At 45.6% G+C, this 27,062-nt stretch overlaps 1 protein-coding gene and 1 long non-coding RNA gene across 2 annotated transcripts in view; one reads left to right on the top strand and one right to left on the bottom strand.

Annotated features, from left to right (window-relative positions):
- The first annotated feature begins 3,136 nt into the window (after positions 1–3,136).
- LOC130119280 (trinucleotide repeat-containing gene 6C protein-like) overlaps positions 3,137–27,062 on the top strand; it is a 79,579-nt gene continuing 55,653 nt past the window's right edge. Inside the window, exons 1-3 of the mRNA XM_056287732.1 lie at positions 3,137–3,173; positions 14,972–15,074; positions 20,699–20,720. Coding sequence (XP_056143707.1) covers positions 15,012–15,074; positions 20,699–20,720 — 85 coding nt within the window. The 5' untranslated portion in view covers positions 3,137–3,173; positions 14,972–15,011. The remainder of the gene's footprint in view (positions 3,174–14,971; positions 15,075–20,698; positions 20,721–27,062) is intronic.
- On the bottom strand, positions 19,506–23,576 carry LOC130119281 (uncharacterized). Its single transcript, XR_008810834.1, has 3 exons — positions 23,460–23,576; positions 23,107–23,172; positions 19,506–19,934 (listed from the first exon to the last, which is right to left on the bottom strand). It is a non-coding gene; the product is annotated as an uncharacterized LOC130119281 (long non-coding RNA).

Raw genomic sequence — 27,062 nt, 5'->3', positions numbered from 1 at the left:
GCTGATGACTGCTTATGGCATGAAACAGGCTTGTACTGTCTCATAAACAATTTACTTGACTCACTGGATTATATATATATATATATATATATATATATATATATATATATATATATATATATATATATATATACACAAACATGAAAATACACACACAGTGGGCAACGTATTGTTTATTTCTATAGCCATGACACATGGTACATTCATCAATGATGTCCATGATTAGTGTCCCCTCCTTACCTCTCTCACATGTCTTCCTTTGCATTCCATCATCGTATAGACTGAATAATTCTGTTGTAATACATATCACTATGGTAATCCTTGCGGTTGTAACTACTACAGATGGTTCTTTAATTGCAAGCATGTGGCAGCTGTCATGCCGTTTAGTAATCAGAGTCATAATTTCTCATGCACATTCAATTCAATTCAAATGACTTTATTTTCCGTGAGGAACTTCATTTGTACCGTGTACAAATAAGACAAATACAACAATCACAGACAATCATAGCGCAGTCATGGCCATGATTAGTCAGTATGTGCAGCCATGATACCTAAAATACATACCTCATTCACTTACCAATTAAGATACCAAGCTAAGGATAAGCAAAAAAGAAAACATAAGCGTAAAAGCCAGGGCCAGTTAAAGTGCAGCACCACTGCAGTGCGCGTGGCCAGTGGTTTGCCAGTCAGTTTCCACCAGTTGATGTTGTCTGGTGTGTTCGCCTCACGCTAATATATGAGTTACTTTGCGTATGTGTGCTCTTGTAGTTTTTGGATGTGTTTTCGTGTTGTACTGCTGTGGGCTGGGAGAAATGGCATCTCGTCTCATATTGTAGCGAATTGGGGGGGGGGGGCAACCACAGGAACTGCCGCGGCCGGGACGCGAACCTGTATCGCCGGCGCCGCGGGAGACGTCGCTGACCGCTCGACTAACAGGTCGACTGGTTAACGTTGTTGCTTGCGGAGTGTCACATACGAGTTCGCGTCCCGGCTGTGGCGACCGTCCCGGACTGCCCCCCCGAATTCGCTACAAAATCATGTATGTAAGTGTATGAAGTGAAATGACAAATGAAGTGTCCCCGATTCTTAATAGAATAGATTCTTATTAGACTGGACCTCAACGGCTGCAATTGAGACAAAAGCATGGGTGTTTAGTCAGCTCCGATCTGCTCAACTAGTGGTGACATATTTGGACTGGCAGGCACTCTAAACACATTTGGGGGGTTTTCCCCCTCATTTGACAGGGAATATCAGGTCTTCCCTAAGGGGCTGGATATACACCAGTCCAGAGCGACGCGGACTCCGCGGACTGCGTTATCGACGCGTCGTACTTCTGTTTACATTAGTACGCGTTTCGCACACGCGCAGTAGATCGGCGTTACGTATTTCCGGGCAAAATGGCGACATGGAAGAAGAAGAAGAGCGGCTTTGTTTCTTGTATGTAGCACAACCGGAGAAAAAAAGAAAAAAGCGGAGAGCAAGAAAATGGTGCGTGCGGCCGCTCAGTCACACCAGCACCAAGGAAGGGCAGTTCAGCACGTTGGTGCAGGAAGTGCGGACGAGGAAAAGCACCGTCAGTATCTTCGGACGTCCGCCGCCAAATTTGATTTTTCTGGCCCGCGGCACTGGGGAACGGGTCCAACACGGAGAACAAACCGAGCTCCAGCCAATGTGGCGGAAAGATCAGCTGCAACTTTACGCTGTTTAGCCGCTGGATCTTCTCGGTGAAGCGTCGGCGTCCATGTTTGTTTACCAGCGCATGCGCAGTTGCGCCTTTAAATTGAAGCTACGCGGATGTCCGCGGAGACCCTATGCGGACGCCCTCTGATGACGAAAGTTAGGTGACGCGGAAAGTATTGTAACGTGCATGGATAACAAGACACGCTGGCCGCTGATTGGCGGGTCTGATCATTTAGTCTAGCGGTTAGCGATGTCTCTTGCGGTGCGGGCGATACGGGTTCGCGTCCCGGCCGCGGCAGTTCCTGTGGTTGCGTTGTCCCCCAAATTCGCTACAGTGTAATAATAATAATAGCAATAATAAACCTTATTTGTATAGCACATTTCGTATATAAAATGCAGCTCAAAATGCTTAGATCAAAAACAGGGGAAACAATAGAGATAAAATCATTTAAAAACAATAAAACACAGACTTGGGCATAAAAGATAAGCCAAGGCGAGAAGTGAAGCACAGTGCAGGAGCGGGTCAGATATTTACACGTGTGAATGTTGTTCTCTTGTTCTCTTTTCGCTTGCGCAGCCAGGGCGGATACCGCAGCCGGCACCTCGTTGCGGCTGATTTTTGTGAACGTATGTAAGTCCAGTTTGTTGCGCTACCTTCCCTGAAGCTAAGCAGAACCGCGTGTGTGTGCGTGCGTGCGTGTGTGCGTGTGTATGTGCGTGTGTATATGCGTGTGTGTTCACCAGTGGTCAGTGTGGCTCCTCGTGCAGTTTAATGAGACAGCTTCCGGGCTACTTGCAGGGTGGTGAGTCTTAAAACTAAACCGGATCCGTCAGAGGCGGTGGAATAAAGCACCGAGAGGGAGACACTTGGGATGCCCGGGTAGCGTAGCGGCCCGTCAACATGGGGGTCGCCGGTTCGAATCCCCGTGTTACCTGCGGCTTGGTCGGGCGTCCCTACAGACGCAAGTGGCCGCGTCTGCGGGCGGGGACCCGGATGTTGGTAAGAGTGGGGCAACTGGCTGTGTACAAACTGGGGAGAAAAATGAGAAGAAGAAGAAAAAAAGAGGGATACCCTCGTTTACGTCGGGTTGCGGTCAGTACGCTTCTACATCGCGCCCCCTGTTGGCGGGAGTAGAGCGTGCGGGCTTCACACGTGTGACAAAATGCAGCGGTTTTTTTTTTGGGGCTATTAATAGAGTGACAGCCGCGGGGAACGCGCCGTGTCCGACAGCCGTGAGTTTGAGCGCCTGGCAGCTCCGTAAAGAGGACGGGGACTGCTGTTGTCATGGCAACGGCTTCGGGCGGAGCGTAGGGCAAAGTGGGACTAGTGTGTTTGTTATTGAAGATCACGTGGTCCGGCGGAGCCTCCCCCCTCCCCTCCCCTCCTCCCCTCTCCGTCACCACCGATTCAAGCGATCTCGCTGCTGCGCTCAGTTACTACAAAATGGCTGCAAAGGCACCGCCGTCAACGAGAGCCCGCTGAACGCTGAACGGTAGGAACTCCCGACTCTCCGCGGCGCAAGTGCGCCGACTTCGCACACGACTCGCGGCTGCTCGGTAACGGCTCCACGGCGGCGAGAATGTGCAAAGAAACTGACGTCGCTTAACTTGGCTCCTGCGACATTTTGGTCCCGGCGATTAAAAAAAAAGAACGTTTTCGGTCGTTTAATCCGCTTTGACGTCGCGCCTCTGGCCGTCGAGGCGTCCGGTGGTCGTCCGGCAGCGGCGCGCTATAAACGCGTAACTACGGCGTTATGTGCACGGACGGTTGTCCGGGGTGGGCGGCGTGAATTCTGCACGGTTCCTCGGCCGGCGGCTGGCCGGGGCGGGCGGCTGGCCGGGGTGGGCGGGTAGCCAGCGAGCTAGCGTCGGCCGCTGTGTGCACCGTGCAGCTGGGAGGATTGCGGCGCAGCCTGCGGAGCCTCCGGGACTGGTTGTCACCGGCCGGACGCTTAGTTGCACCGGCGCCGAAGCGACTCGCTCGCTGCAGAAAGCACGCCGGTTCTGCAGAATGCAGGGTTAAGCCGGGGGGGGGGGGGTAACGCCGTGTGAGTTTGCCCTCACTCCCCGGCTGAGGCCAAGTGCGTTCGAGAGCCGAGTTGGAACAACTAAAACTCTCAAATGTGCCTCAAATTCCGGCTGCACTTTTATGTTTCAGACGTCCACTTACCGCTGCACGACCCGCATGCCTGTGTCGTAGCCGTATGCTCCTCGGCATCTCTTGAGCAGTGTTATGGTAGATGACCTTCATGTATTTTCAAAGGAATACTTGGAGGCGTCTAGTTCTGGTTGCAGGGGGGCTCCAGTGTTGTCAATTTTTTGAGGTACGGGGGGACCCTGTTTTTCCCCATCTACCAACCGGTGTTTGCTTGCATAGACTTAACCTTGGGCTGCTTGTTAGGATTCTGAATTAACTGCACAGTCACATACTTTGCACCACAAACACTAGTTGAAAGCCAACTAATGCAGGGTTTTACCTCGCTGAAGTATAGTTATGTTAGAGAACTGAATCATACGATGGCACATGTATGAACACTCCCTATACTCCCTCACCTAGGATGGCTGTTATTACTCTGCCCACCATACCGCCCGACATGTGCCACACGCTCTTGCGGGACAGCGCAGTGCACATTTGAGAATACTGACACTCCGATGCACGGAAAGTGCACGGTGAGGTAAGCATGAGGCCCCCTGGTTGTGTTAATGTATTGGTGTTCCTGATTTGGGTCTGGCCCTGGCAGGGAATGAAGAGATTTGCGTTGGTGGGGGCTCTTCCTCTCCTCACTGGGTCAGGGGCCCCTGTCAGCACCCAAGCCTGTGAAAGAGGCAGTGTATTCACAGGGAGGCGTCAAAGGGGGCTTGATAACAAAAAGAGGCCACTTAATGCTCTGATTACTATACAGCTTAGGTCATAGCCTTGCATTGAGTTCACTCTCGACAGCCTTTTTGCATAGTGCCAGATTGCAAGGCTAAGGGCCTTGTGCTGGATTGTGTCATTTGGTTTGTGGGATTATTTGGTGTCACTAATCAGATGGTTAGCTGATGTCTTAAATGAAAACAATGACACGGTGTTCTGTGACATGCCACTGCTGAGCGTGTTCGAGAGAGAGTATTTTTTTCAATTAATGAAAGAAGAATGCTATCTGCCACTTACCAGTGCCATTTTTACTAGCCTATGGATATTCTCTGTAAGTCAGGTAGTTGGTACGTCTTTGGCTGGGGAAAATCTACTTCCGTAACTTGGGCTGCTCACAGAAAGCCTACCCTTTAATGTTGATCAAAATTTTATTCTCAGTAATTGAGTGTCAGGCTGTTGGCAGTATTTTTACCTAAATGCCACTATAAAAACTTTCCTAATTGCCCATTCCTGCAATAAAAATCTGTTCAAGACGATCAGTCTTAATTTAGCTCATTTATATGATCTTCCCTTCGTGTATAGGCTATTACTCAACACAACTGCTCAACGTTTTGTTTTATGAGGACAAATGTGGAAACCGTGTGAGTGCTGTGTGATTAGAGTCTTATTACACATTTGTGGGGGAGACTCTCTGATCTATTAGACCAATAGAATGTCGACCAGGCTCAGGTAAAAGTATTCCCAATACTGGCAGAACAGTCGACAGGCATTGGACTGAGGCTCTGCTGTTGAATTTTGTCCATACAAGTTTTATTTTAGGAGCTGACCAGAGTGCCAGGAGTGAAGCGTATGAACACACAAGATCAGCGGGCCGGTACTAAGACTGGCCGAAACATATTTCCTTGTCATTGGCCTGGGTCAGAGAGCATTAGATGACAGCACTGAGAGTTGCTTCAAGTACTTCAGTGAGTGAAATCCTCTTTACGCATGGATTTGTCAGTGCTTTCCTAGCAAATTTTAAATCTCTTTAACACAAATGAAGGACTAATCTCACTGTTTTTTTGGTTGTTTTTTGGTCTTAAAGGAGCACGAGGTAACTGAATTTTGGCAACACCTTTATGTCAACTGTTGCCAAAAAAAAAAGAGGGGCTTTTTCTTCTCTTCATAGCCTAGCAACAGGGTCCGTGCATTTATTTACAAGTCGTAGCTCAAAAGACTATCGTGGAAGAAGAGGAGTTATGTTGACAGACAAGGTCAAGTAAAATTGCTGTACTTGTACATGTGCCGTAAAGCAATTCTTACATTTCCCGAGAGGTTTTGTTCCCGGTGGCAGACAAAATGCACAGCGAAAACCAAGCTTCCGGGGAACTGATCTGAACACTGATTGTCGTTCTCGCTTAGCCATCATAGTGCACGGACAAAGTGGATTTAATGACGATGGTACGTTAAAGCAAAAATAAAGTTCCCTGATGGTGTTTTAGTGTCTGTTTTTTTTTTTTTTTGTGGTATTGTGAATGTAAGTACCAGCTAGACGCTATGATTTGTCTGATGTAGTTTGTTTTCAGGAGATTTGGGAAGCTTTTCCATCCTAACGTGCGATTGTGTGGAGGACCAGAGGGGACTGCACGTTGTGCCGTTGCCAAGGTAGCTGCTGCTGCAGTTGCTAGCGAGCGTCCTCCCCAGGGCTTTCTGTGCTCTTGTTTGTCTTGCAGCGCTGGCATTCCTGGCCCTGTGCCCGGTGACTGCCGTCTACCCCACCCCACCCCACCCCACCCCACCCCCCATGTACATGTATGAACCAACCCCCCAGCCTGTTCACTCGTGCCTTAATGCATGGAACCGATGCACTTTTGCATGTTCACAGCGCAGCACAGTAGCGGCTGGATACAACAGGATTTATACAACGTTGCACTCGTTGGCTGTCCTTCCTTTCTATCTCTGCTCCATTGCTAGTGTGCTGTCTGAAACCTGCTTTTATTGCTCTGTCCTTAGTCTCGCTCATCGTCTTTTTCTGGGGGGGGGGGGCTTCCTTTGTCAGCAAAGTGAGTGTCTGGTTTTAAGAGGGACGCCGACCTCTAATCCTGTTCTGACAGGAGGGTGTAATTCCACATTGGCGCTTAGCTCAGACTTGCGTCCTTCACATTGACTCTGACTCCGGTCCCCCACTCCAAACCCCCGACATTGAAGTAGCTTAGCCTACTTCTGCGGCTTGAAAATAATCAATGCTGCATAAATGCTGCCCTTTTGGCATGTTTTTTTAAAAAAAATTTTAATGGATGACATTTCCCCCAAACAATTGTGTATCGTTATATCATTCTGTATAAGAAATCCCCCAGAAATGCCTTTTATTTTCATAACATCCGTCATTAGTTTGTGAGGGAGCGGCTTGGGTTATAGTGGTGGCTTGATTGATCGCCATACTAAATCGGCTTGTCATTGTTTTAAACTTAAATTTACCTGGGATACCACGGCATCCGAGTATCCTTCCCCCTTAATCTCGTACCACCAGTCAGCACTCCTGGTGCCAGAGGACCTTCCTATCTCCATGCCAAGAACATGTTTGGAAATGAGAAGGCAGCCTGGCCAGAGAGAGGTTCTCCCTTTCCATTGCTTGGGGACCAAATGTTTCTTAAACTGAAATCATTTTGACGCTTTGCTCTGCACTCACGCCCCCCAAACAGTTCAGAGGCCGACAGCAACTCACATTAACCAGAGTATGTCTTTTATCGCCTGATCCTACGTGACACGGGGCCCACTGATGCCTTTGAATGGAGCAGTGGTGGCTATTTTTAGCAGGTCAGCTGCACCAGCAGCATTCAGACCCAGCCTCTTGGCTTTCAAAAATAAATATTTATGACATGAGCCAGTGGTAAGGAGTACGATGGTGTGTCTTTGCGCGAAAAAATTTCGCATCCAACTAATCTCAGGCTCACAAGCTCGACTCCAGCCCAATTATAAATAGGCTCTATTTATAGCGCTCCCGTCCTCTCCAGTGCCGGTCTTTGGAATCAGTTGGCTCCAAGTGCTGCAGCAGAAGCTTAGGCTAACAGTTTTTCCTTCCTCCACAAGGCAGGTGCTCAGTTCCCTGATCCAAACTAGTCTGGTAATAACAGGACGGCATGTGAAAGAAAGCCAAGTGCCGAGATTAACTCTGGAGATGGGTCTTCTTTTTTCCTTCGGTCGGCACGGCGGCGCAGTGGTTAGCGCTGTTGCCTCACAGCAAGAAGGTCCTGGGTCTGAACCCCAGGCCAGTCCAGGTCCTTTCTGTGTGGAGTTTGCATGTTCTCCCCGCGTCTGCGTGGGTTTCCTCTGGGTGTGTCCTGCCTGTATCCCTGAGCAAGGCAATGGAAAGAAGAACTGGAGTTGGTCCCTGGGCGCTGCAGCTGCCCACTGCTCCGATACAAAAGGATGGTTACATGCAGAGAAACACATTGGTTGTAACCTGTACAATGACAAAATAACAAGTGGCTTTCTTCTTCTCTTTCAATAGCTATCCAGTCATAGCAGTTTGATTGTAGAATGTTTGGAGCGTATAATGAATATGTTCCTCACTCCACTGCGCTGCTTTGTTGAGGCTTGTATTGAAGGTACATGTCTCTGTCTAGCTGTCCTCACCTAGTTCTAAGCGAGCCACTGCTGAATTTAAGGTGACTAAAAGTGATTTTGAGCTCAGTACGTAGAAGGAAATGATCGGGGTTGTTTTGGTTTTAAACATTAGGTCTCCATTAGGAGCTATAATACCGAGCAGTCTTCTGCTGCAGAAAAGTGTCTCCCAGCGACGTCAGTGGTGGACAATCCATGAATGTAAAACAGCCCTTACTTCCTGGTTTGCTGCTCGTGTCAGTGGGTCACAGTGCTACATACAGCTGCTGTAATGAATGCTACTGAATGTCATATAAACACACAGCTCCAGATTGTCCCTGGCAGACTCTTCCTTCACAGTTCTGGCAGCAATTCAGAGAAGACTGAAGACTGCTCAGTATTATGGCAGCTAATGGAGTGTTATCCCTACAACATAAAAATTATAAGATAATGTTGAAAATCATGAACGTCTCCCTTTAAGGGGCATTGCTCACGCTGATCTGAAGATGTTACCGTGATTAAAATTCTCCTATCAGACAATCACATTTTTTTTCTTAACAAAAAAATACTGTTTCTGTCAAATTTTGGAGGGATGGTTTTGCTGCAGGAAAAAAGATGAAAAGTCAAGAAGGATTACAGCAATTAATGCAGAACAATAGAGTCTGCTACTACTACTACTACTTTTGGCTGCTCCCGTTAGGGGGCGCCACAGCGGATCATCCGTTTCTTCCTGTCCTCTGCATCTTCCTCTGTCACACCAGCCACCTGCATGTCCTCCCTCACCACATCCATAAACCTCCTCTCTGGCCTTCCTCTTCTCCTCTTCCCTGGCAGCTCCATATTCAGCATCCTTCCCCCAGTATACCCAGCATCTCTCCTCCACACATGTCCAAACCATCTCCATCTTGTCTCTCTTGCTTTGTCTCCAACCCGTCCATACTTGTTCCTCATCCTGTCCTTCTTCATCACTCCCAATGAATAATAATAATAAAGCAGAACAATATAATATAATTATAACATAATAATACTAAAGCAGAACAATATAATATAATTATAACATAATAATACTAATGCAGAACAATATAATATAATTATAACATAATAATAATAATGCAGAACAATATAATAATATAATTATAATATAACATAATACAGAACAGTAGAGTAAGGAATGAAATTCTCTTTCTGTTTGAACTGTTTAACACAATAGCTCTTTTGGAAATTAGAAAAGGCTAATAAAAATAGTTTTTCTCTGACTATTGACAATTCTGTAGTTCCTCCATCGCCTCAGGTTAAGAGTCTGGGTGTCATCCTGGACAGCGCATTATCTTTTGAAGCTCACATCAGCAATGTTACTCGGCCTGCATACTTCCACCTACCCAATATTAATCGTCTTCGCCCGTCACTTACACCTAACAGCACCGCCATACTCACTCACACCCTGGTTATGTCCCGTATTGACTACTGTAATTCTATCCTCTTGGGTCTTCCCCTCATGTGTCTTCATAAACTTCAACTGGTCCAGAATCCAGCTGCCCGTATCAGTACCAGAACTCCTTCCATAGATCACATCACTCCTCTTCTGCAGCAGCTCCACTGGCTCCCTGTTAAATACCGTACTGACTTCTTCAAGATCCTGCTCCTCACCTTTAAGGCCCTTAATAACCCAGCTCCTTCATATCTTTCTGAACTCCTTCATATCCACACGCCCTCCCACACTCTCAGAGCCTCTTCTGCTCTCCAACTCACTACACCATCAGCCCGCTGCACTACCATGGGGTCTAGAGCCTTCAGTCATTCTGCCCCCGCCTATGGACCTCTCTCCCACAAGACCTTCACAACACTGACTCTCTTTCAACCTTCACATCCCATCTCAAAACGCACCTTTTCAAACTGGCATATTCAGTCTGATCCACGCCTCATTGAGTTTTGTGCAGATGAGGATTTTATATTTATCTGTTCTGTTAACTTTTTATTGTCTACCTGCTTTGTTTTGACTTTATGCTGTCCGATAATGCTGTTTGATAGTGCTGCTGGTTTTTTACGGTCTTCTGTAAGGTGTCCTTGTGTGCTCTGAAAGGCTCCCACAATAAAATGCATTGCTATCATTATTATGATTATGATTATTATTATTAAAAAAAATCAAACAAATTCAGAAGCATCCCTTTAAGTAAACACAATGTATGTTTGTAATTTTTTGTACTCACTGAAACAAAATCTTTAACTATACTAGTAGCCTAGCTGTTAAAATACTTTACGAAATAGCAGATACGATAGCTACTGGAATTGTGTTTTTGTGATTTGGAAACAAATGTGCCCATTTGCATGAAGCAAAACCAAAATATTTGGCAGCACGCTGGCCCAGTGGTTAGTGCTGTCGCCTCACAGCAAGAAGGTCCTGGGTTCGAACCCCAGGGTTGTCCAACCTTGGGGGTCGTCCCAGGTCGTCCTCTGTGTGGAGTTTGCGTGTTCTCCCCATGTCTGCGGTGGGGTTTCTCCTGGTGCTGTGGTTTCCCCCACCATCAAAAAGACATGCATGTTCGGGTCAGTACTCCTGTCTGTGCCCTCACCGAGGCAGGGCAAGACCAACTGGAGTTGGTCCCCGGGTGCTGCACGGCGGCTGCCCGCTGCTCCCGGCTACACAGCTAGGATGGCTTAAATGCAGAGAGGAATTTCCCCACGGGGATCAATAAAGTCTCTCAATCAAAATAATGGGAAAAAAATTAGAACGGACGTGCTCCTCAATTACAAATGTGCAGGTTTCGAGCAAGAAAAGCAGTCGGGAGTCTTGAGTCCAGAGTCTTCCTCTGGTCAGTAGTCGCTGTAGCTTTTTTCTGTGTTTAAAAAAAACTAGTTGTTTGACTGAGATCAGTTCAATTATTAGAAACACTGAAACTCTGTTAACATTTTTTATTAAATTGTTTTTTCTGTATGATTTTTTTGGCACAACCCAAGGAAGACCACGTGAGGCGGTGATGACTGTTGACCCTGGAGGGCGGTAATACGCATCGCAGCGTCTAGAGTGCTGGAAGTTGTAGTTTGACCAGCAAGATATTCAACATTGTTCGGCGGCGCAGTAACGACAGTGAGTCAAGTCATTGCACACACCAGCATTTCGACAGAACTGGAGGGGCTGCAGGAGGTGGCGGACGTGTCCTCGCTGAGGAGCAAGAGGGGCTCACGAAAAGTTCTCTTTACGGTCATAATGCTCCCAAATATTGGTTAAAACGGAGGGTACTGGGATCTTTTTAAATGGGATTTTAAGTTAAGCCTGCTCAGCGGTTCTTGAGCACTTGTCCGTCCTGGTAGAAGGATCCCTCCGTGTTGAGGTCTCTCGCTTTTTCCCTGAAAAGGTTTTTCTTCAACCTAAGCAGGGATGTAACAAACGAGGGTGTCATCCCTTAAGCCCAATTTATGCTCCAAATGTCGGCTAGCAGACAAATGTCTGCTAGCCGACATTTGGAGCATAAATTGGGCTTTAGTGTGTGATGCGGTCTGCATGTACCCATTTCTCATCGTGGACATGTACAACCCTCGGAGACTGGAACTCTTGATTTAGGGCTGTGCAAACCGGCATGACTTGACAGTCTGGCGGTTGTTGTTTTGTTGTGATCTGAACCACAATAACACAATGCCTGTCACTTTGTGGTGAGTAGGATGTGAAGAGTGGTGAAGCAAGACCTTGTCTGGGCTGAGGCAATGCCAAAAAAAAAAAAACCCATCACCTGCAAGGCCGCCTTCTCTTTTTTTTTCAGTGAACCCCCACAGACCTGCAGATTCAACACGCACTCGCTCGGTCTTCTGCGTTATGATCGGTTGGGTCGGGCGTTATGGCAGCGCCTACACATTTGTCCACACAGAGATCTGGCTGTACCGTCGCCACTGCGGTAGCATGTCCCTCGAGTACGTCTTTAGTGTGTCTGTCTCTGTGTTGCAAATCAGTGGGCAGAACTACTCGTGCGTGTGATTTCCATGTGACAGCGACATGGGGGAGAGGCGTGAAGAAGCACCCTCTTCTACCACCTCAAGACGAAGCCGTAAACAGTTTTGCCCTGGAAATGACTATACTGTGATACATAATATTACATATACCATGATAAAATGTTTTGGCCGTATCACCCGACCATCATGCCAAACAAGCGTGCCTCATAAGAAAGGCACTTCTTCTTCTACCTGTCCAAGTGGCCAGCGGCTGCTGGGCTTGTGTCCAGTGGGTTATGACTATCACAACGACTTTATTGGGCTGTCATTGACTTTTCTGACACAGAACCCAATAGGTTAAGTGTAAAGCTTCAAAAATGCACGTGTCTGTTTTGCAGTTCACTTCCTGTTACGCTAGCTGTTGTGTGTGATGGTCCTGAATAAAATGACGTGAGATTGGTAGATCGGGACAGCGTATTATGAGTCCACGTGCCAACTCAAATTTTTGAACGGCCGGACGCTGGTGATGCGCGGGTCGACCCGCAGGTCGGGCGGGTTTGGGTAGGCTTACTAGAAGATATCACGGGTTCGGGCGGGCTGGTCAAAAAGCCACAAAGCAGCGCTGCGAGTAAGTTATAAATGGCTTACAGAAACATTACGTGCTATAGGCTAGGCTGTGCATCATCTCTGTCTGTCTGTCTGTCTGTCTGTCTGTCTCTCTGTCTGTCTGTGTGTGTCTCTCTCTCTGTCTCTCAAACACATTAACGCGTGCAAACAGCTTTAGCATCAATTTGCGATTGTGGTTTTGGTCAATGCATGTGTTGTAGCGAGTTGAGGCTTCCCTTACAAGCTTTCCCCCCTCAGTGGCATCTCTAGGAACAGGCTAGCCGATATCCCCTCTATAGTTTTATTAGCAGACTTACTTTCACTACGTGCCGTACTGTGGCACAGTGGTTAGGGCGGTCGCCTCACAGCAAGAAGGTCTTGGGTTCGAGCCCGGGGTAGTCCAAACTTGGGGGTCGTCCTCTGTGTGGAGTTTGCATGTTCTCCCCGTGTCTGTGTGGGTTTCCTCCCACAGGTGTGTGTGTGTGTGTGTGTGTGATGGTCTGGTGGCCTGTCCAGGGTGTCTCCCCGCCTGCCGCCCAATGACTGCTGGGATACGCTCAAGCATCCCTGAGAGCAGGATAAGTGGTTTGGATAATGGATGGTATCCATAGGTTTTGTTTACACTGCCAAAACGCTTTTTTTTTTTTTTGGACAGAAAGAAGAGGTTGTGTGTGTGTGTGCGCGAGCCGCGAGGGATGTGTGTGTGCCCACGGGAGAGAGAGACGTGTGTGTGTGTGAGAGAGAGAGACAGAGTTCATGTCATTTATGAAGGGTTACTTGTTTTGCTGCTGTTCAACAATACAGAACACCAGGACGTCCGGGTAGCGTGGCGGTTTATTCCGTTGCCTACCAACACGGGGATCACCGGTTCGAATCTCTGCATTACCTCCGGCTTGGTCGAGCATCCCTACACAGTTGGCCGTGTCTGCGGGTGGGAAGCCAGATGTGGGTATGTGTCCTGTTTGTTGCACTAGCGCCTCCTCTGGTTGGGGGCGCCTGTTCAGGGGGAAGGTGGAACTGGGGGGAATAGCGTGATCCTCCCACGCACTACGTCCCCCTGGTGAAACTCCTCACTGTCAGGTGAAAAGAAGCGGCTGGGGACTCCACATGTATGGGAGGAGGCATGTGGTAGTCTGCAGCCCTCCCCGGCTCGGCAGAGGGGGTGGAGCAGAGACCGGGACAGCTCGGAAGAGCAGGGTAATTGGCAAAGTACAATTGGGAGAAAAATTGGGAGGGAAAAAAACAAAAACAAAACAAGAACACCGTTTGGAACAATTGGTCTGTTTATTTAGTAGCCTAGACCCAGACTCTGTTAGGCTAATATACAACAGGCTAGTAGCCTAGACCCAGACTCTGTTAGGCTAATATACAACAGGCTAGTAGCCTAGACCCTGACTCTGTTAGGCTAATATACAACAGGCTAGTAGCCTAGACCCAGACTCTGTTAGGCTAATATACAACAGGCTAGTAGCCTAGACCCTGACTCTGTTAGGCTAATATACAACAGGCTAGTAGCCTAGACCCAGACTCTGTTAGGCTAATATACAACAGGCTAGTAGCCTAGACCCAGACTCTGTTAGGCTAATATACAACAGGCTATGCATGTCAGCCAGAGTATTATGCTGAGCAACCAGCCCAAAAACGATATAGTGCAACGCTGCTCACTTTGCTGTAGCCTAGGCTAACCTTGGAGGTTTGCGGTTTGGGTGTCTAATTAATGCATATTTTAGCAGGTCGGGCGGAGCAGATTGGCTCTTGTAACAGGTTGGGTGGGTGTGGGTATTAAAAACCGTGACCCGTGCATCACTACTGGACACCCAGAGAATTGAATTTCTGTGAGTAACTGATTGCAGCACAGTGTTTCTTAGGAAGTTTTGTTTTGTTTTTTTTTTTGTTTGTTTATTTTTTGCTGGTTAGTGTAATTTCGGTTCCGAGATCCAGGTTCTTTCCTGGGCCACATTTGAGATCAGCCTCGTTAAGCGTTTCAGGGTTGTCGTTTTTTTTTTCTTCTGGCTTTTCAAGTTTTACAGGCTCTTATTTGAATTTCAGTCACGACACAGGGACCGCTATGGTGTAATTGTGATGGTTATTTTTGGGGGGTTGGACCTAGCAACTATGCCGTTGATGGATTTTAAAAGTATTTTTATTTTTATTTTTTGTAATTATCAGCACAACTGTCCAATTGTGGAGGGAATCATCAAGCTACATGGCTGCAGTGTGGCAGGGATTTACCTCCCTAGGTTCATGTCCTCCTCACACAAATAGTCTTTGCGATTTTAAAAATGTGTCCGGCTCAGTCTTCCTTTTTTTCTGCTTTGATTTTAGCCGCGAGAAGAAGCAAGGAATAAAAGAAGAGGACCATTTGATGGAAGAGAAGAAAAGGAAAAAGCAAGAAGAGAAGAAAAAGAAAGAAGCTGCTCAGAAAAAGGTGATGCACATCTCTCTGCTCCAGTATTTACCTTTACAGGGTTTAATTTGAGTTAATTACAATGCTTATGGTTCAGTAGGAAGAGCCATGGTGAGATCAGTCCTAGGTTATGCGACGTGAGTTTGTCAGTGGTTAGTTAGTTCTTTTCCTCTAGGTTATGCGGTGTGAGTTTGTCAGTAGTTATTTTCCTCTAGGTTATGCGGTGTGAGTTTGTGAGTGGTTAGTTTTTTTCCTCTAGGTTATGCGGTGTGAGTTTGTCAGTGGTTAGTTCTTTTCCTCTAGGTTATGCGGCGTGAGTTTGTCAGTGGTTAGTTCTTTTCCTCTAGGTTATGCGGTGTGAGTTTGTCAGTGGTTAGTTATTTTCCTCTAGGTTATGCGGCGTGAGTTTGTCAGTGGTTAGTTAGTTCTTTTCCTCTAGGTTATGCGGTGTGAGTTTGTCAGTGGTTAGTTATTTTCCTCTAGGTTATGTGGTGTGAGTTTGTCAGTGGTTAGTTCTTTTCCTCTAGGTTATGCGGTGTGAGTTTGTCAGTGGTTAGTTCTTTTCTTCTAGGTTATGTGGTTTGAGTTTGGCAGTGGTTAGTTAGTTCTTTTCCTCTAGGTTATCCTGCGTGAGTTTGTCAGTGGTTAGTTCTTTTCTTCTAGGTTATGTGGTTTGAGTTTGGCAGTGGTTAGTTCTTTTCTTCTAGGTTATGTGGTGTGAGTTTGTCAGTGGTTAGTTCTTTTCCTCTAGGTTATGTGGCGTGAGTTTGTCAGTGGTTAGTTCTTTTCCTCTAGGTTATGTGGCGTGAGTTTGTCAGTGGTTAGTTCTTTTCCTCTAGGTTTTGAGGCATGAGTTTGTCAGTGGTTAGTTCTTTTCCTCTAGGTTATGCGGCGTGAGTTTGTCAGTGGTTAGTTCTTTTCCTCTAGCTTATGCGGCGTGAGTTTGAGTGGTTAGTTCTTTTCCTCTAGGTTATGTGGCGTGAGTTTGTCAGTGGTTAGTTCTTTTCCTCTAGGTTATGCGGTGTGAGTTTGTCAGTGGTTAGTTCTTTTCCTCTAGGTTATGCGGCGTGAGTTTGTCAGTGGTTAGTTCTTTTCCTCTAGCTTATGCGGCGTGAGTTTGAGTGGTTAGTTCTTTTCCTCTAGGTTATGTGGCGTGAGTTTGTCAGTGGTTAGTTCTTTTCCTCTAGCTTATGCGGCGTGAGTTTGAGTGGTTAGTTCTTTTCCTCTAGGTTATGCGGCGTGAGTTTGTCAGTGGTTAGGTCTTTTCCTCTAGGTTATGCGGCTTGAGTTTGTCAGTGGTTAGTTCTTTTCCTCATTGTGAGCTTAACAGGATATTGCGCTTGTCTTGTGATACAATAGCTCCGTTAGGTTCCCCATATTCATCGGCCAAAATATGTTATATTTTTATTTTTTGTATGTGTGAGGTAGCATGTGAGCATGAGGGGAATGTTATTTCCAATGTTCCTTTACCTACAGTGACATCACATCACGCTCTACCCACAGTTCTGCGCGACTTCTATCAGCCATTGTGTTGGAGGTGCAAACATACCCTGATACGCTGAGGCGCAAACACGAGAGGAGATGCTTTGTTAGCGTGAAACAAATTTACTTTTTGAGTTGTTTTATTGCGGCTTTTTCTGCGCATGCCATCCTATTACGTTTCTCAGCCCGAGCCAAGTGCTGTGAACAGAAGCTGAAGCTTTGTGTACTGAAGGATTGTCTACAGATTGCCTGGTAATGTGTGGTTGAGTTATACTGAAGAATGGCCACCAGTTGACTTCATAAACATTTAAGTTTACTTGATAAGACAAGACTGGTTATTACGCATAGAATTTACTCATTGAAATCTTTAATTATTTAATTATGCTATGGGTGGCTGATTCAGAGTAATTCGTTTACAGTTGTGGTGCTATGGGTGATAATTCTAGTTTTGCCCCACATCTGTTGCTGTTTGGGTCTAAGTTATGTTTCAAGTTGAGGCTGTAGTGTTAAAAATGTTTTTAATCATACTATAATCAACATATTCATTATTTCCTAAGCATCTGTATGATACTTATTTTCCATTTGAGATAGTAGTAAGTACAGTTGGGTCCGATCCAATATCAATATCCGGTGCCGATACTGACTTAATTCACTCATCGGATATCGGACTGGCGTTACCAGTCCACGACCGATCCATATTCCATAGTGTGATGCTTTTATGAATTATAAATATGTAATAATGCAATTTTAAGACCATAGCCGAAGTGGTATATGTAAGTTCAGGTAGTATGAAGTGTTTTGAGTGCAGTGACATAGAAGCTGCTGACCCAGGCGGCTGAAGCAGGGGAACGTAGCGAGGCCGATGGCTGCGGGGAACCAAGTGAAACCCCCACAAATGGAAACCCGGAGTCTCCTAAACGCCATAGTAACTCGGAGAAAGATAAAATTGCCATAAATGACGTAGTAAGTGTATCAGAGGGACCCAGTGTGCATGGTGTTAGTGGTGCTGCTGTGTGCATAACCTCCCCGGCAGGCGGCAGCTGTTGCAGCCGTGCCCGGGCAGGAGGTGCAGAATGATGGGGAGGAGACGGTGGCGGACCTGCCTGTCACCAAGAGCCAGGAGAAGGTGGATGATGATGAAGTGTAGTACAGTTCTGACTCAGACGGCACGGTATCAGGTTCCCACCAACCAACCAGTGTATGGTATACTTTGGAGGAAATCGGTGTTTTTTCAGATAAAACTTTGCAGGTCTGTCAAAGTAGTTGATTACTTTCTGGACGCAACTAAATTTTTTGAAACGGTCACAGCACTGCAAAAACTTGTAGGGTTTGATTTATTAGATGACAAAATGTCTTATCGTTTAAGAAAGCACATCACCACCTTAAGAAAAAAAGCATCTGTTCACAAGAAAAGAAGGACGCTAAATGACAAAAAACCAACAAATAATTGTAATGAATCACTTGGCATTATTATTTTCTTTCTATTTGTCCTATTTGTTTGTTTTTCTGATTTTAATCTTTCTTCCCCTGTGCAGACTTGAAGTTTTGGGTCTTTAAAACATGAATGGAGGGAGAGCTAGACAGATGAGAGCAGTACTTTTTGATTTTTGCACTCAGAAATATTTAGATAAAATTTTTCTTCAGGAGAAACACAGACGTGTGGAGATTGGAGCTGCGCTACAGGTTTTACGTTGGACAACAAGTGAAGAACATTTACAGTCTTCCACCACTTCATCCAGCTTATTGACACAACGTTCCACCACTTCATCCAACCTTCTACCACTTCATCCAACCTTCCACCACTTTGTCCAGCTTATTGTCACAACCTTCCACCACTTCATCCAACCTTCTACCACTTCATTCAGCCTTCTACCACTTCATCCAACCTTCCACCACTTCGTCCAGCTTAATGTCACAACCTTCCATAACTTCATCCAACCTTCCGCCACTTCATCCAACCTTCCACCACTTTGTCCAGCTTATTGTCACAACCTTCCACCACTTCATCCAACCTTCTACCACTTCATTCAGCCTTCTACCACTTCATCCAACCTTCCACCACTTCGTCCAGCTTAATGTCACAACCTTCCATAACTTCATCCAACCTTCCACCGCTTCATCCAACCTTTCGCCACTTCATCCAACCTTCCGCCACTTCATCCAGCTTATTGTCACAACCTTCCACCATTTCATCCAACCTTCCGCCACTTCATCCAACCTTCCGCCACTTCATCCAGCTTATTGTCACAACCTTCCACCATTTCATCCAACCTTCTATCACTTCATCCCACCCTCCACCACTTCATCCAGCTTATTGTCACAACCTTCCACCACTTCATCCAGCTTATTGTCACAACCTTCCACCACTTCATCCAACCTTCCATCACTTCTTCCAACCTTCTGCTACTTCATCCAGCTTATTGTCAGAGACTTCCACCACTTCATCCAACCTTCAACCACTTCATCCAGTTTAGTGTCACAATCTGATGTAACTGATGCTCGGAGGACAAACAAATCAAACAGCAGACAGCACACAAGGGTAAAGGTTTCAGGGAACAGGGTAAGTTCTGCAGGCCAGACAGGGTGGACATCACCAGACACCTGAACACTAGGTTAGTCAGGAGCAACAGACCACCACTTAGTCAGTGTTGTTTTATGTCTCTCACCAGCAAAACATAAATCTTTCTGGTATTTTAACTTGAAATGACTACAGGATAGATCTTTTTGTAAAAACACTGAATTGTTTTGGGTAATTTGGAGAGGGAAAAAAAAGCACAGTTTGACTCTTTATGTCAGTTAACACAATAAAGGAGTTGCCATAGCAATTTGCACTCCTACACCTGTTTGTATGTGAAGCCTACTTAAGCTACAGTTCAAATACGTTGCTTTGGAAGAAATTTCAGTGTAATTTATTTTTGTATATTTTTTGCTCTTTTAATAAGAAGTGCTCTGTGGTTTGCCAAAGCCTCATGTAACCTTACACACAATAACAAAAACAACTTCACGGGGCGTCCGGGTGGCGTGGCAGTCTATTCCGTTGCTTACCCACACGGGGATCGCTGGTTCGAATCCCCCGTGTTACCTCCGACTTGGTTGGGCGTCCCTACAGACACAGTTGGCCGTGTCTGTGGGTGGGGAGCCGGATGTGGGTATGTGTCCCGGTCGCTGCACTAGCGCCTCCTCTGGTTGGTCGGGGCACCTGGGGGGGTGAATGGGGGGAATAGCGTGATCCTCCCTCGCGCTAAGCCCCCCTGGTGAACTGTCTGATGAAAAGAAGTGGCTGGCGACTCCACATGTGTCAGAGGAGACGTGGTAGTCTGCAGCCCTCCCCGGGTCAGCAGAGGGGGTGCAGCAGCGACCGGGACAGCTCCGGAGAGCGGGGTGATTGGCCAGGTACAACTGGGGGGGGAAAAAACAAAACAACACCAACAATAACGTAGACAGCGATAATAATATTCAAGAAAAAGGAGCTCTGGTATCTGTATCGGTCAGTATCTGTATCGGCAGGTATCCAAATTCAGGTGTCAGGATCAGAACTGAAAAAAAGTGGACCGGTGCATCTCTTACAGTAAGACTAAATGGCTTTTTCATGACTCGGGAATTTAAAAAACGAATATTTGGAGCTCCCGTCTTCATTTGTTCATGAGGCGGTGCTTCTTGCAGGTCCTGGCACTACACCACTTCACCATAGCTACGCACCAGTACCGAAAAAAATGGCAATATTTCAGACTGACAGACAACCGCTATTGCGTCTCAACGCTGATAGCCTGTTTGCTTGCACATCCAACACAATGGCGGATTGATCGCCGCCCTCAAACGCCCATATACGAGTGTGAAAGAATAGTGCCCCCCCATTTCACTCTTCTCTAACTACAAGCCCCATGAACCCTTTCACTTCCACCTTGAGCCAAAGAGGATGAGGATGAACCATTTAGCATTACAGCAGACTAACAAGAACAAGCCTTGAACAATCTGAACTAAGAGTCTTGGAAGTGACTCCACAGCCGCCCTGCAGTCAGTCTGCCCTGCAGCACTGACGTGTTCAGCATGCCTTTTGATGAGTAACATTTGCATTTTTGACTTGGATGTTAGAAAGAAGTCAAATGCATGACTTGTGTTAAGTTTACAGACTTTAGATAATGTGCTTTTCCTTTTTATTACAGGCCACTGAACAGAAAACCAAAGGTGAGTTGTACTTGTCTTTGTTTGAATATCTTATGTTGGAAGTTTGTTTTTGTATGCAGTAGTTATTCTCTCTTAGCATTATTCCTGTTACATGCTAAACATACGTTATACAAACAAAGGTTCATCCTTATAAGCAAAAATATACTTTGCCAGGTCTGTCTTTTTCCAAGTAAACTTTCTTTTGGGTTAAAATCATGTTATTTTGGTCAGTAATGGACTATAAACATGTTGTGAAGCTCTTTCCTTTAGTCTGTGAGCTACTTTTTGCCGTCCCTCCCCCACTGTTTGCTGCATATGAAGCTTTCTCAGCGCTTATTCCAGCAACACATCTTTTAACTGAAAACGTTCAGCAGCAGGCATGTGGCCTCCACTACCTGAGTCAAAATGGAGGCCACATGCCAGTAGAAAACTAATAAGGAGCACAGGGAATTTGCAGCTGCTGTTCAGGCCTCCCTATAGACTCCTCAGGCAAGCTTAGGAGCCCGCGTTGGTAAAAAAGAACGTCAGGAGAGGTGAGAAGGAAGCAACAGAGCGCCACAAGGAAACTGAGTTGAATTAAGACAGGGTGGTTTTTATATAAGAGTGTGAGGGACGGGGGGTTGCGGGGTTGAGATTAACAGGGAAGCAAAACAGTAGATGTGCAGAAGAGAAGAGTGTGCCCCGCTGGCAGGTTTTGAGCTCTGGTTGCTCAGGGAAGCCACAGACCTTCACCCGGTCTCTATGCCAAAGTTTCTAATGACCAGAGAACGGTGGATGGAGAGTGACAGATAGTCATTCAGCCCAGCAGCAGATCTCCAGGGAACAGAGGCTTGTGAGGTGAGGAGGCTTATGGGAGCAGGGCTTATGTCTGGGAAGGGATGGGCAGGGGGTGGAATCTCATTAGGGCCTCTGGTAGACCTTGGTAGCAAGGCCTCAGTTCAGCTTTAATGACTACAACTAGATGGAGTGGTTATTTAAAGAGGAACTCTTTTCTAGTGGGCATTTAGAGCCAGATTTGTGACACATTTTATTTTGGAAAGTGGCCTTTGTTGCCATGTTGGTTGCTGGTGCACATAACTGCGAACTTGCTATCGTGAAGCGTCAGCACGTCGACCTCCCCCTCTCTCCCTGAAGGCTAAGTTAATGAGGGAGTGTAATGTCACCTAGATGCCCCCCCCCCACCAGTCTTAGTCACCCTTTTGCCCCTCACAGCTCAGTGCACTAATGAATGTGATCTGGGTTATCTTCGTTAGAATGCTCTCCGTCTCACCCGTTCTCTTCGCATTGTTTCAGTGCATCCGTAACCTCTATAAATATGCCTCTCTCCCTGTCTTCAAGGTAAGCTTTGATATGAACAAATATTGCAGTTGCTCTTCTCATGTCCTGTATTGTTGTGCATTATTTGTGCTACACAGAGCCTCATTTCAAAGCTTTTATTTATTTTTGTGTCCTCACAGAGTTCTCGTGTGGCATTTTGTACCTCGTGTCACGTTTTGAAATATGCACTTGCCGACTCCGCTGTGGCCATGTCCCCAATAGTCTTATTAGCATTCAGGGATGAGCTGTTCCAGTCGATGGTGTGTGATGAAGATGTGTTGTAGACTGGGAACTGATGAGTAGAAGAGGGATTCTGTGGAGGCTCGGGTGGAGACAGGAGATCTCCACAAGGATCCAGAGCGCCACTGTCACTACACTGACTTTTGAGGTCTGTCAAGGGAGAGGTCTAACCAGAGAGCTAACAAACAGGGGGAAGAAGCTAGGAAAAGAAGAAGAGAGACTGAGGGTAGTGAGCCTCTAGAAAATGGGTAGAATGAGCTGCTGTGGAGACTTGAACGCAAAGCTTAACAAGTGCGCTATCAAACGGTGCACTTTTGGTCGATGTGAGAGAGCTGCAAAAGGACACGGGAAAGCAAGAGAAACAGAGAGCTGTGTGAGAAAGACAGTACACGCCAGTTTCCTGTTTGCTCTGTGAAGCTAAGAGGTCCTTTGGAGGACGTTTCCACAAGCCCTCCTCTGATATGCGCACTCACACTCGCATATATAATACATGCAGAGTACCGCACACGTATACACACAACTCAACTTCGTAGTCTGAAAGCACTTGGACATGATACATATTACATGGTCCACATTTTAATTATGTACATCTACATGCATACACATACACGGTCCGTCGCATGGAAAGTAGGTAACCTGTGGCCTGTATAAGCTTCTACATACATAAACCTGACCTGCATGCGCATGCATGTAAAAGCAGAGCCCATTTTGTAGCCATCATTCACTCGCGGCTGTGAAATCAGCGCTCCAGTGGTGTGTCATTCTCATTTGCAGCAAGCTCCAGTGGCCTAGTCCCAAGGCTGTCATTGGAGCATTTTATTGTCCTGCAGTATTCAAATGCTCAGCTCACCTCTTCCACCGCCACCTCTCTGGATGGCTCATGCTCCATTTCACCACAGTCACATTGTAATACTGCCTGGCGATAAAACGATGTAGATAATTATCTCAAATATATTTCCAACTATTTCGAAATAAACACAGCTCTGTAATTTTTGGTAATGACTCTAGTGGGATTCCTCTCATGTTTAACAGCATGCAGATGAATGTTAATGAGTCAGCCAACCACATGGCGATTAGGCTACGCTACCTAAGCTAACTGGTAGCCTGCGTATGGTTGTGCTTTTGGTTGCCCTGCATGAAACTTTCACAGGGGAGAAGAATCAGAATCATGTTTATTGGCCATGTAGGTTTGCACGTACGTACCTGGAATGTGACTCTGGTTTCGTGGCTCTCTCGGTGTGCTTGGTTTCTGAGAACGAGCGGTCTTCGCTGTGTGTTCAACAGCCCCACCGCTGAGTCAAAATATCCCCTGACGCTGTTTAGCTATCTGGAAAATGACTTGTGCAATACTCGGAAATCAGCCAGTGCTGTTCTGTAATCGTATTATCGTCAGATAATAAACATTGCAAATGGTGTAACATGAAATAGACTACAAAAAAGGAAATCTTGTCAGTGTACCAAAGAGAGAACAGCATTTAAGAGCTGCTCTGCAACAACGTCTAAGTGAAGCCTTCTGGATCCAGACAGGTGTGCATTTGTACAATTTGGCCCTCTAAAACAATACGCAGTTTGGTGTCACATGACCCAGAAGCAGCTGGAGGGGCTACACCCCAGCGCAAAACCCTCAAGTCTGGATTCCATGCAGAAAGAGCAGACACCATTTTATCATTCCACATGGACTCCCAATAAGCGGCGATGACACAACTTTCCCAACAAACTCCAACTGCGGTTTCCCAACACAAAATCCCCCAACACCTGAACTCACACATCAACCACAGAGGCACACGCACACTAGGAAGCCAAAGACAGGAAGACAGTGAACAATTAGACACCGAGGTAGCCATTAAACAAAACAGGCAAAGCCGGGACTGACCATGTCTGTGTGTGGCATCCAGAGGAGGGTCAGAAAGAGAGAAGAACAAGTGTGGATGTAAGGGTCATACTTAAGGCGATACGCAGTGTGAGGGCTCTAATTTGGTGGCTTGCACGGTGAGGAGGCTATATTTACTTTCAAAGAAGGCTATTGGTGCCAAGCCCTGACAGAGAGGGGAAGATGGAATTAGGGAGGAGGGAACACCCGTGGGGTCCGGCTGGTTAGGAGGAGGAAATGCTCGGTGAACAGGAACCATTTACAGACCTGGAAGGAAACTAGAAAGGAAAAGTGAGAGGGAAACAAGGTGAACGAATCACTTTTATAGTCTTGCACCCTAAGCACGGGTCACTTTTGCATGTACATCTAATGCTATTTATGGATGCTAAAATACAGTTTAAAATACCCAGCTACCCCTATCAACAGGAATTTAAACAATTAAGAACCGTAATCTTCTTTTTGCATCGCCCCATTTGATGTCTTGTATGGTTGTTTTGCAGACTTGTCGGTGTAAAGGTGTAAGGTTTGAATAAAAAAAAAAATCCACAGCATAAAAAGCTCGTGTCTGTCTACGGTGGCTGCCTTAATGGAACGTTATTATCTCACGTCGGTCTCAGCAGGCCTGTCTCAGCTGATCTGGCTCAAGCCCTGAATCTGTTTAGTCACTGAAAGTAACGACAGACACTGGCTGGTCCATCACTTTTTACAACCAGTTATTGTCATCTTGCCATCATTTAACTTGTTAGTTTTCATCTTCCTCTATTCAAGAGGGTGGGGAATTGGGAGGGGCCTCACAAGGGGCATACCCTAGGGCCTCCCTTCATCTAAATCCGGCACTGATCTCTGCAGAAAGGTACCTGTCCTGCCATACAATTCACTTGCTTGAAATAAGAGCAACTCAGTGATGCAGTCTACTCAAATAACCCACCATGTTATGGATCCTGTGCGAATCAGTAGGCACCAAGTCCATCCATCCATCCATCCATCCATCCATCCATTATCTGAACCGCTTATCCTGCTCAGGGTTGCGGGGATGCTGGAGCCTATCCTAGCAGTCATTGGGCGGCAGATGGGGAGACACCCTGGATAGGCTGCCAGTCCGTCACAGGGCACACACACACACACACACACACACATATTCACACCTAGGGACAATTTAGTACGGCCGATTCACCTGACCAACATGTCTTTGGACTTTGTTTTTGCACAAAGTCCAATAAAAGCCAAACTGGGGAGGTTTTTTTTTTTTTTTGACTATCAATAATCATTAAGATATATTCTGTAAACCCTGACTGAGACAATGAATAAACCCAGGCTGAAACCTGGCCTGCACACTCCATGAAGGCAATAAATAATAAGAAGGGTAGGAGTTTGGGGCCATTTTCAGAATCAGAATCATGTTTATTGGCCATGTACATGGAATGTGACTCTGGGTTTGTGACTCTCTCAGTGTACTTAACATAGAATAATAACACTACAACACAACAATCTTCACATATATACACAAGCACTGACTTATACAGGTGAAATAAGATATGATAAAGTGCAGTGGTGCAGAGAATATATCAGAGATGCTGAACAGGTTACTTACATGCATGCCTGAGGTAGCTGGACATGACAGAGTGTACCAGTATACCTACAATGTACAGTACAGTATATACAACATATACAGTACAGTATATACAACATGGTTGGATTTATTTGACAGTGTTCAGCATTCATTTGAATGACAGCCTGCAGAAAGAAACTTTTTATATCTAGTTGTTTTGGGGTACAGTGCTCTGTTGTGTCTACTAGGGGTGTAAGAAAATATCGATACACCCCAGTATCGCGATATTATTTTGTGATACTGTATCGATTCTCAAAAGCGCTATATCGATTTTCAATTGTTTACATGTAAAGGTTCGTGACAAACTTTTTGTGTTGTGTGTAACCCCACGACTGCTAGATAAGTGTTGTGATCTATCTTCAGCCTTTTGACTCTTCCACTCCAACGCAACAATGTAAACTGAGACAGGAAGTAGCATAAGCAAAAAGAACACAGGCCTATGAAACCGCAATATATCACCATTACAGTATCACAATATATCACCTTTCTTACAGTATCACAATATATCACCTTTCTTACAATATCACAATATATCACCTTTCTTACAGTATCACAATATATCACCTTTCTTACAATATCACAACATATCACCTTTCTTACAGTATCACAATATATCACCTTTCTTACAGTATCACAATATATCACCATTCTTACAATATCACAATATATCACCTTTCTTACAGTATCACAATATATCACCTTTCTTACAGTATCACAATATATCACCTCTCTTACAGTATCACAATATATCACCTTTCTTACAGTATCACAATATATCACCTCTCTTACAGTATCACAATATATCACCTTTCTTACAGTATCACAATATATCACCTTTCTTACAGTATCACAATATATCACCTTTCTTACAGTATCACAACATATCACCTTTCTTACAGTATCACAATATATCACCTTTCTTACAGTATCACAATGTATCACCTTTCTTACAGTATCACAATATAGCACCTTTCTTACAGTATCACAATATAGCACCTTTCTTACAGTATCACAATATATCACCTTTCTTACAGTATCACAATATATCACCTTTCTTACAGTATCACAATATATCACCTTTCTTACAGTATCACAATATATCACCTTTCTTACAGTATCACAACATATCACCTTTCTTACAGTATCACAATATATCACCTTTCTTACAGTATCACAATATATCACCTTTCTTACAGTATCACAATATATCACCTTTCTTACAGTATCACAATATATCACCTTTCTTACAGTATCACAATATAGCACCTTTCTTACAGTATCACAATATATCACCTTTCTTACAGTATCACAATATAGCACCTTTCTT

The sequence above is a fragment of the Lampris incognitus genome, chromosome 10, assembly GCF_029633865.1.
Source record: "Lampris incognitus isolate fLamInc1 chromosome 10, fLamInc1.hap2, whole genome shotgun sequence".
Lineage (NCBI taxonomy): Eukaryota > Metazoa > Chordata > Actinopteri > Lampriformes > Lampridae > Lampris > Lampris incognitus.
The sequence above is the reverse complement of the archived record's forward strand: the minus strand, read 5'-3'. Positions and strand labels throughout refer to the sequence as shown.